The 12,387-nt window shown below is 20.2% G+C and overlaps 1 protein-coding gene across 2 annotated transcripts in view; it reads left to right on the top strand.

Annotated features, from left to right (window-relative positions):
* LOC122859140 (probable cyclin-dependent serine/threonine-protein kinase DDB_G0292550) overlaps positions 1-12,387 on the top strand; it is a 37,058-nt gene that overhangs the window by 11,726 nt on the left and 12,945 nt on the right. For both annotated transcript variants that reach the window (XM_044162531.1, XM_044162528.1), the window contains exon 2: positions 11,002-11,148. In XM_044162531.1, the coding sequence (XP_044018466.1) occupies positions 11,002-11,148 (147 nt within the window). The remainder of the gene's footprint in view (positions 1-11,001; positions 11,149-12,387) is intronic.

Below are 12,387 nucleotides of genomic sequence, written 5' to 3'. Positions count from 1 at the left end.
TCTATGATGACAGCTCGTTAGTTAGTTTCAATGTCACACATCAAAACTAAAACAATTTATATATAAAAATATATTTAATTAAAAATAATTACATCGTGCAGAGAAATAAAAAAATATTTGGCCTTGTCAATAGGTATAAATTATAAATAACATACTATTTTATTATTTATAAAAACATTCGAAAGTATTTTCTTTTAAATACAAAAAAAAATTATTCAGTCACGATCTTTCGATAAATAATAATCTATAATAAATTAATTATTTATTGTTTATTAAAAAAACAAAGTTTAATTATTTTATTTAGTTTTTACATTTCACTAAAAAATTAATTTACTAAATTTGTAAATTATATAACAATGTTACAAATTTGTTTATGTAAATAATGTTAAATAATTAGAGAAAAAAAAAATGGAAATATTAAAAGGGGTTGAAAGATTATAGCTGATGGATTTCTATTTTTTTTCTTAATTTTTATTGAACTTTATAGCGTGAGGATATGTGAAACCAATAATATTAAACCGCAATGATAATAACAACAGCAACAACAACAATAACAATACCGCACAACGATGCGGCATAACTGAATAAAACAAGTACATACTTAAGTCTTAACCCCATGTAGATAAATACTTGTTTTACCTACTTACCTGATTATTTGAGAGCTATGATTTTCCTTTCCTCACGATCTTGATAAGCCCAAATAAGAAAATAATAAATTGATAAATAGATAAGTAGATAGAATTTATTCATTTATTTATTTATTTATTTCAATATTTTATTTATAATATTAATGAGGTATTTTAAACCTGTATATACTGATTTGAGCAAGCTTTTTTGTCAACACAATTAATTATTTCTTGGCAATAATTGGCTGTTGAATATATCATCAATAATATATCATAGACATAGATAAAAATTAAATTAAGCAATAAAATAAATAATTGAATATTTTCAATTTAAAGACAATCGTGCCAACTATTATATTATTTGGTAAAAAACAAAGAAATTAATTGCTCATTTATTTGTTGAAAATTAATTTTGAATAATCCTAGATTAATTTTATTATCAAGTAATGTATGAATAAATATAATAATGGTTTTTTTTTTTAATTACCTGAACCGATTGTAACTCTTTTGAAATTTCATTTTGACATTGACTTGTTGTTTCTTTTTCATTTTTAATTTCACTATTATTTCTATCATCATCATCATGATTATTATCATTAAAATTATTTGAATTATCTTGATTTAAATTTGTAAAACTTGTTGATCTCATAACAACTCCATCATCAACAACATCCTCAATTTTATCATCTCGATATTTTGAATTATTTGAAAGTACAATATAACTTTTTGAACGATAAACATTTTTTTTTGCATCTTGTTCATTATTATTTTTAAATACTTTTTTTCTAAATTCAATATTATCATTTTGAGATGTTGTTTTGACACTTTGTATTCCATCTATTACTGATGATTTATTGCTATCATTTCTATCAGATTTATCATCATAATAACAACCCCATTATCAAAAGCAACATGAATTCGAGAAAACGATGCTGTAGATATATCAAAAACCTCTGTATAATAATTGATACAATCATCACAATCATTATTATCATTATCATCATGAGATTTCTCACATCATTATGATGATAACAAATACTCGACAAATATATTATATATCTCCCACGTTTCTTTCATTTACAATTTTCACGCCTTAAAAAAAAAAAGAAACAAAAAAAAAAACAATTTATCACTATTATTTTAATTTTTTTTCTAGCATTCAAGCATTTCTCCAATTATTAATTTCTCCATTCATTTTATCGTTCTCACTTTTTTTCATTTATAAAATTTTATTTACATCGCGTCATCTTGATATTTTATATTTTTATATCTTTCATCATCATCTTGTCATATTGTCATCATTGACAATTTTATTCTCAATAATTTTCAATGTGAAAATAAATAAATAACAAGGATTTTAAAATCAATCTTTATCCATTTTTAGATACATACAATTATATTTTTTTCAAAACGATAATTAATTTAATTGTAAAATTATTATAATGAACATGTCTAAATTAAAAAAAAACCTTGAAATTATTATTTGAAAAATCCAACGCCAACTTGTAAATCATATTTTTTTTTTTTATTGTTTAATTGTAGTTTGATGATGTCATTAAACATATCTGATGAAATATTAGAGAAGAGTCATAATTGTTTTTATTTAAAAGTGTCTAACAAGTCTCCTTAACATCGTTAATTACTATTTTTTTATCCTTTTATAAATCTGTTTCAATTTTAACTTGCGTAAAATAATTCTAAAAAAAATATCTATTGGCCCTGAGACCATATAACAATGTGCAATCATTTGAAATATAATTTTTATATTTCAAAATTTCTCTCTATAATTAACAAATAAATAAAAATAATATTTATAATTAATATTTTAATACATCTAAGAAATGAAATATATATTTTTCTTGATAAAAAATTAATTCCCGCCGTTGAAAAGCTTTTTTTCAAACAAAAAAAAATGATATTTATTTTTATTTTTTAATGAATATCGATTTGTCTATAATTGCAGTGTATGATAGATTAAATTTGAAAAAATATAACCGTTAGTTAATGTGCTATAATTACAAACTCGAGTTTATTATATGAAAAGTGTAACTAGTATTTTAAATTTAATAACTCGATAGAAATCGAAACAATTTTTTAACAGTCAATATGATCAACACTCAATAAATAAATAAATAAATAAATAAATAAATATAAATTTTAACTTGCCTATCCATTTGATTATTGACAAAAGTATTTTCTTATTTATTTAAAATTTTTTATTTATAAATTAAAGCCTTTTTTTTCTTAATTTAAAACAATAAAAATATTCAAATGCTGATCACGTTTCGTCGGTGTTTGTTCGTGTGATTAAATGAATACAAAACCAGTACAAATAAAATAAAAAAATAAAAAAATTGCAACAATATGTCAATGATATTGTTTATTTATTTATCCTCGAGGTAAAACATTGTGTAACATTTTTTATTCTTTGAAACAACTCGTTATGTTTGATTGTTAAAATTCATGTATAAAAAATTGATAATAATTATTTTAATATATAAATAAAAATAATGATTTTATAAATAAATAAATATATAAACAAAAAATAATAACAAGGAAATGATTTAAAAGTAAAATTGAAAGTATAATTTCTTTTTTTTTTTTTCTCTCTCTCTTTGTATTTTATTTTGTCAATTTTTTATTTATATTATTATTTTTATGATTATTTTTTGTTTAGAATATTCAATGACCATAGACAAAGTGATATTTTAATGATAAAAAGTGTGAAACAATTTAAAACCACACTGTCAAGTTGAAAGTGAAAGAAAAAATGAAAAGATTTTTTAAATTTTTTTTTATTTTATTTATTATAAAAAACAACTTAGAATTGGCCGTGAAAGCTTGATGGATATTTATTTATTTTTTTTGAATTTATTTATTTAAAGATATATAGGTGTTTTTTTTTTTAAGTATTCATTGTTGAATGGGCCTCATGCCCAACAGCAACAACATCAACATATCATCAAAAGTTTCACCACTATTTTCCAATCACGAATCAATTTTATAAATTTAATATTCTACTTGGATATATAAAACATTTATTGAATTTACATTTTATAAAAATAACAAATTTTCAAATCACACTAACTTGCATAATTTTACAATTGTATTATTTATTTTTTTCCAAAATGGAATGTCTTTTTTTTAAATACAGAAATATATATAAAAATTCGAAATTATATTATGCTTTTTTTTTCGTACTAGAAAAATTAGATAAATTTTTTACAATCGAAAAAAAAAGTAAAATATAAATTTGCTAGAAAATAATATGTGTTTATAGAAAATAAAAAAAATTTAGAATAAGTAGAAAAATAAAATTACCGGAAACACAAGTTAATGAAATATTTTCCATTTTATTTACAACTTCCTTTTTTTTTTTTTTTTGCATTTTTTGTGCTGATATAAGTAACTGTCCAGTGTTATTTTTTTTTTTTTAAATTTTCTTTTCCATTTCGTTATTATTAAGATAAAAAATTGAAAAAAAAAATCATAAGTATATATATGTATTTTTAACAAGGAAACAGACTAGGCTGGTCACTTGTTAATTTCTCAAAATCAGTTTCTAAAGTCGCATATTGCAACTTAAAAAATACGTACATATATATAACCATCTACATCATCATCATCATCCGGAAGCCTACTTTAAAGAGTTCTCTGTGATTAACCTACTTAAAATGTGTGTGTGTTTTTTTTTTTTTTATTATTTTTTTCTTACGTTAATCCTTTCTCCATGATGTTTCAATGGACAACTCGCGACATTCGTGAGACAATCACACACAACGCACACAAATGCATATTAATCTACCAATAAATTTTTAATTTTTTCTAAGACTTCCTTAATCCTTGTTTCTCTCTTTTAAACATACTAATTTTACATGTAACAAGTTGATAGAAAATATCGCGTAACAAAAATATCCATTCGCAATAGTGCAGAAAAATAAATTAACTACAAATTCATCAAAGATTTATAAATAATAATAAATTTTTAAAAATGAATAAACATTTTATAGAATATTTGAAAAGTAAATTAGAATTTAATTTGAAATAGTAATAATAAGATTGAGTCAGGGCAATATACAATGATTAATAAATTAATTTTCCAAATAAATAAATTTAAAATTTCGAAAAGATAATATGATAAAAGTAAATTTAAAAAAAAATCAAATAAATTGTTAAATGGATGATTGATTTATTTATCATAATTATTGAGATGATTTTAAATAGTCATTGTGTGATTTTGTTGATATGTTACTTTGCTTGTATTATTTTAATAATTATTCATTTTAATTTTAAATATTTCATGCATTTTCATACCAACAAACGCAACAACATGTTTTTTTTATTTTTATTTTTTTTTTTGTAGAAATTATTAACCAGGATATTTTATTTCAATATTATTTTCCCAGTAAATTTGTCTTTAAAATAATAATAATTAGTTGTCATATGAATTTTCTTAATTTTAAATAATCATTAAACCAAATGATAATTTTTTATCATAATAAACGCGACAGGATCTTTTTTTTTTTTCTTTTGGAAAATCATTCTCCAGTATATTTACTCGTGATACACTTAATAAAATCGCATACATAAATATAAAAATAATCATAATAAAATAAATAATTTCACTCATTTATTTCTTTTCATAATTTTAAGAAAAAAAAAAAAACTTAATTCACGAAGAAAAAATATATTTATGTTCATTAATTAGTTGATATAATGTTACGAGGTTAATTAATGTCAATTAGTTCATATTGAAATTGAACTGGATAATACATCACGTGTATACCCAGGTTAACATTTTTTTAATTTATATTTATTTAATTTATATTTTGTATATATTACACACGACCTTCCTAAATTCCATTGCCAAGGTGCATATACCGTTATGACTTATATTATTTTTATATCTTCCTCTCTTTCTCTCTGTTTTCCTTTATCATCCAGCTGGAATGATGCTGTACACAATAATATCTCAATACCTACCTTGAGAAGATTTTATTTTTCAATGACTCCTCTTTCCCTTGGTGATATAAGCAATTCATCATCCTAAAATATATATATTTTTTTTATTTGTTTACTCATCAATGCTCTCAATGCATCCTCTTTTATTGATCCAGAAAAATTTATTTTTGCTATTTTCATTTAAAACAAGGCTTGCTTATATTTTAAATTTTAAAATTTCCAACTACTAAAATCTGCTGGTACCCTGTCCTCAATATTTATTAATTTTTAAACGATTACAAGACCTCTTTTTTTTTTTTTTCTATAAAAGCAATTACAATATGTTGTTTTATTTTATTCCATTTTTTTTTACATTTAATTATTCACGGTCTTATTACTCTTGGATATTTTCAATTTCATTGATTTTCATTTTTAAATATAGCATAGGAAAGTGATCGCATGATGATGATATATAGTAATAAAATTGTGCGTGTGTAATTATTATATATTTAATTTATTTTTTAGCTTTTTTAAATTTAAACAAAAAAAGCTGTTTTCTAAACTGTTTTTTTTTTTTTTTTATTTTCATTTTCTATTGTTGATTGTAAAAAAAATAAAAGGTATTATTATTATCATCATCATTATTATTACTGTGATTTAAAATTGAACTTGATATGGTGGTTTTTATAATAGTAATAATAATATTTATGATTTAGTTACAAAGTCAAGTATAGAGCAAATAAATATATATTGTCCCATCATTAAATTCCATAAAGTAAATCGTTAGTAGCTGCTCTTTTAAATTCTATATGTCATTGAATCATGAATGTGCGGTTTAATGCGTATACATAATAAATTGGTATTGAAAAAATAGAAAAAAAAAAAAATTGAAAATAACAGTGTAATTGAAAAACAAATCACGCGATCAGAATAACTATTTGAAAAATAAATTTAAAAAAAATATAAATACCCAAGAGAAAATAAAATTATAAGAATAGATGAGAAAGAAAATGTATTTTTTTTTTTTGTATAGAAGCATCTGTTTGTCTATCAGGAAGTGCAATTTTCAATGGCCAAGCCCATCGGAATTGGATATTTACTCATTTATGTGTCAATTCCTAATTTATTTATTTATTTATTTATATATTTTCCATTGTTTTATTTATTTATTTGAATATCTATTCAATTATCTATTTAATTATTTAGACAATTTATTTATTTATTAATTTAATTTATTATTCAATTTTTTCATAATTATTTAGTTTAAAAATTGTGACTTGAATTATATCATTTGTCAAGAATTTGTTCATTAAAAAAAAAAAAAAAAAACTGGATGGCATCACTTTTAAGTTAATTAACTAAAAGTTAATGATTATTTTTTTTTTTTTAAATTATTATTTTGTTTGGATAATTAATTTTGAATAAAAAATTAAAAATTAAAATTTCTTTAAAATTTTGGTAATCTTTATAATTAAATGAAAATAATTAATTATTTTTTGATTTAAATTTTTTAATTTAATTAATTTTATGGTAGATATATTAAAGAATATGTTAGAATAAAAAAAAAACATATTTGTATTATTATTTGTTGTTTGGAAAGGTTCTTAATATGGAAAATAAAAAAAATTAAAAAAAATATTTTTGCTAAATCTGATGGTTAATGAAAACCGTAATAATAACATGTGAAAAAATTATGGAATAATAAAAATTATATAGTTCATGTATTAATAATGTGAATAATAAATTTCATGCGTTTGTTTGATCAAAGGAAAAAAATAAAATAAAATTGAGCAGTGAAAAAACAAAGGTCTCCCGTTACGTAAACAGCTTTTCATCATATCAAAATTATTAAATTTATATCTACATAATTTAAAATATGAAAAAAAAATACTTTTAAAATCATTATGAAAAGTGAGGGAAAAGATAAAAATTTGTTAAATATATTATCATAAAAAAAAGTTTTAAAAAATAATAAATTTAAAAGTGAAAAAATAATTTGAAAAAGTACGTAATTGTTTGTTTTTTACTTTTTCTGCTCTTTAAATTAATATAGACGATTAGTTTTGTTTATAGAGAATATCTCGTGGTGGCGTAATCGGTAACGTATCAGATCGGTTTTGTAAATTGCCGAATAGATGGACGGCGGAGGTTTTTCAGCCAATTCGTCAAAAGGCGAAAAGGTGAGAAGGCGAAAAAGGAAAAAACGATTATCTGAAGTTCTTGGTTCAAATCCAAGTCACGGGATTATATTTTTTATTATTTTTTTTTGACTCAGTCGCATTAAAAAATTGATCAAAAATATATATGAAAAATTGATCTCTATAGTCTTCTTGAAATTAATTCACCTGGTTCAAATCCAAGCCGAGGCATTTTTTTTTTTTTTTTTTTTTGTAATATTTATTCTATCTTTGTATTATTCTCTATCATTATATATCATTTATTAAAATTGATGAATTTCTGTTCATCTGATATTTTAAAAATTATCTATAAACAATATATCAAATTTTTTTTTCTCCAATCTGTTTTAAATAAATAAAAATAAATAATTTTTAGATATACTTAATTGAAAAAATAAATTTATTTAAAGACGAGGCACTGCGTATCCGAAATGATTTGGTATCACGATTTCATAATTTTACGGCCTTAAAAATTATATTTATATTGACAAACTCTAAAAAAAAAATGTTTACAGACAGAAGAAACGAGATTTTAATTACCCATTGATCACCAAACTAATCAAAATATATATTTATAAATAAACTCTATAAAATCTTTATTTTATGTGCTACTGTTTTCAAAAAACACTCTGATATCAACAACAACAATTATTATTGTTTATTATAAATAAAAATTATAAATTTTCAAAAACAAAAATTTGAAGACAACTAATTACTTGTCTTGTAATTATTTATATTATTTATTCATTTTTTTTATACTAAATTTACAATAAATACCATCATTTTTCATTAATTTAAAAATTAAATTTTTAATTTCAAAAACGTTAAGTAATTAATGTATATTTTTATATTAATTATTTGATGATTAATGATAGACCAAATGATAATATTTATTTTGGACATTTATATAAAGCCTACTCACAAAGCTATTAGCAACTTGATTAATATTCTCAACAACAGATAACCCGAAATAAAAATTTTATAAAATCTTCAAGACCTAAAATACATATAGCTCTTCAAAATGACAACAAAATTATTATTGTCAATTTATTTATTCATATCATCCCTTATCACAATACATAAAAAAAAATTACATAAAATTACAAAATTCTCTTTCTTTTGCTATTTTTATTTTTTAAATTACTCTAAAAAATAAATTATAAATTTTTCACGTCTTGAAAAGTTAATGATACTTGGAACTATCTATTAAATAACAATAAAAAAATAAAAAATAATGTTAAAGTGATGGAAAACAAAATGACCCACGATTGAATTATGAAACATATTTTTAATTTTTAATTTATTTATTATTTTAAATAATAACTGGATCAACCAATGTACTATGAATTTTCAGTGTGAATATTTTTTTTTTTACTATTTTATAATGTCCAGATAAAAAAAACAATAATAATAATATTTAAATAAATGAATAAACACTAATAAAAAGCTAATCAACAAAAGAAAACTCAAAATGATGTCAGGTATTTTTGATGAAGTCAATACGTGAGATCATTATTTACAATAAAAAAATAATATGTATATATAAATAATAAAGATATAAATAACAACAATATGTTATTATTATTAAATAAATAATAAATAGACAAAAAAATATCATTCAAAGAAATTATTCGAACATAAGTCACGCCTCGACAATTTCTCAGGAGCTTCGCTTGGTTAAATCGCCTTTCGATCTAGTCCTCCTCCACCTCCTCCTCTTTTTTTTTATCATTAATTTAATTTTTTTATTTATAATTCAACTAAATAAAAATAAATCTACTCAATTTTTTAACCCGTTTATTTATTTATTCATTTTTTTTTAAATAAAAAAATAAAAATTCAAAAAAATAATTTTTTTTTTTTGTTTTTCACTTGATAATTATTATTAATTAATTTACACAAATTTATTATTAAAATTTTATCAATTTTTTTATGAAATTCGATTTAAATTATTAATCGTAATTGAAATGTGATTTTTTTTTATTTTATAAATGTTTAATTATAGCTTAATTGTTTATAAAAAAAAAATTTGAAATTTTGTTTTTTTTTTTTTTAAATAACAAATAGACAATATATAATTATTATAAAATATAAAAATAAATGACCTTGGTTAATCAACATCAGGTTAAAACTTCCGTTCGTTTTATAAATAATTTTTTTATTATTATTATTTTTATAACTCATTTAAAAAATTATCTACGTGTTTCTTCACACACTGGCTTTATCATCGACAATCATTTTTATTTTCATGTTGTTCGATGAATATACAATTGTGTGCAAAAAAAAAAGAATATAAATAAATATAAAAAATAAAACCACACATTTATTAAGTTAAATTAATATTAAATTAAAAATTTTATTTACAAAAAAACCTATATTTAAAATACACGATAACTATTGATTGAGAAAAAAAAAAAATAAAATTTCTAAAAATTGTATTTGATAATCCAGCATTAATAATTGATTTAAAATATAAAAATTAATTTATTTATATAAATTGACATTCGTCAGTCATTTGAATAATAATATTTATATTATTTTCTCCTTGTATCATTAACCTTTATGTTTTAATGAATATTAATTTCAATTTATTTTAATAATTTCGAGGCCAAGTGTAATAATATATTTATATTTCAAAATAAAATATATCCAGTAGTTGTCGATTACAAACACAATATAATCTTACCTGTCGATCATTTCCGGTATACTATTTAAAATATCTGATCACAATGTTGACACAGATTAACACACAAAAGGTTGTTTTTTTTTTCATTTAAATAAAATATATATTGACACTCTGAATTTATTTGTGGCACTAGTTCAATCAAATTTCTACATAATTAATATTAAAGTCTCATAATAAATCATTAAAATTCATAACAAAGAAAATATAATTATTAATAATACACTAATAATAACACTCAACAATGTACAAAAGTATTTCAATCGTTAAATAAAACAATAAAAAATTTACAACAAGTAAAAAGGAAAAAAAATTAATATACCTACATGAAAATGTATATGAAAATTACTCAGTAGCAATATTAAATCGCCTAGAAAATTTACAAAAAAAAAAAAAAATGTATTTTTTTCTACAAAGTAAAACATATTTTTCTTGGAATAAATTTTTTTCTTCTAAAATATAGATCAATTAGGTAGTAAAAAATAAAAAAAAGGAGAGATGCTGCAATAAAAATAAAAACACATGTTCTAATTGGAAATTATTATAATAATTTTATTTTTTTTTAAAATTACAGAAGTCGTGAGGAAAAAAGTACAAACGATATGGTACTGACTGTGACTGAAGACACACCAGCTGACATGTTGACAGGAAGCATGGAACTGTTGGTGCTGTTACCAAGGGAACATCAAATTCACACTCAAAAAGTTACAGTTGAAAGAAGGTAAATTAAAAATTATAAAATACACATAAATAAACAAATTAATTATTAAAAAAAAATATATATTAATCAATAAATAATTTTAAAAAATAATACAAGTTTTCTTTGTCAATGAAATTTATTTTCTCAATCGAAAAATTAATAGACAATAATTAAATCTAAAATAAAAAACAATTACTTTTGACTAGCTTAAATATAAAAATAGATAAATAAATAAATGGATAAATAAACAAATAAAAAATATTGATTACATCATGTCAATATCAATAAAATAATTGATCAGTTAAACAGACAAATCAATAACACCATATTTGTATCCATAAAACGTAAATAAAATTGTATATAAAAATTAAATATACTAATAATAATACTTGCAAAATACAAATAATAATTTTTAAATAAATATTATCCAATTTTTCATATTGCTAAATACACTTTAGTCTCAATTTTGCAAAATAAATTCTAAAACTCAATTTAACTCGTCTAATTAACATAACTCCATATTTTTCATTTTTTTTTTATTTTTTTTTTTCTAATCAAATGTATAGATATATAAAATCAGGTATTACATGTTTTTTCATTATTATTATTACTTTTTTTTTTAATATATACTTCTGTATTACACCAACGTTTTATACATGATCAATATGTATCAACCTGTTAAGTACATACATCAACTTTTATTCACATGTTACTTTCGATTCGATACAACCTTCACCTGCCTCTCTTTTTTTTTTTTTTTTTTTTTTATAATTATTTTTCTCTCCTCTTCATTTACATTACAAATCAAAATTTCTTATTTAATTTTCCCTAAATTTTTTTTCATCATATTTTTATTTTTACTTTTACATTTTTATAAATTTCTTTTGTACTTTTTATTTATTTTTTCGATAATCGTTTTTTTTTCTTTTTACTTCTTTGTAAATTATTATTAATAAAATTATAAATTTTCTTTAACACTGTGTAATGTGGTTAGAATATTATTTATTTTTTTTTTTTTAATTTTACTTGATCTTGTAGTAATTTTTCATGGTCAATTTAAAAACAAAAAAAAATGAGAAAATATTAATTTAATAACTATAAAAAAAAAATAAAAAAATGTATTAAAAATTATTTATCAATAATACCTAGTCATGCGTATGATTATGTTGAATTACTTTTTCTTATTTTTTTCATCTTTCTCTTATTTAATAATTTTTTTTTATTTATTTAAAAATAATGATAAAAACAACTATCAATTTT

The sequence above is a fragment of the Aphidius gifuensis genome, linkage group LG6, assembly GCF_014905175.1.
Source record: "Aphidius gifuensis isolate YNYX2018 linkage group LG6, ASM1490517v1, whole genome shotgun sequence".
NCBI lineage: Eukaryota > Metazoa > Arthropoda > Insecta > Hymenoptera > Braconidae > Aphidius > Aphidius gifuensis.
Note: the sequence above shows the minus strand (reverse complement) of the source record. Positions and strands in the feature narration are given on the sequence as shown.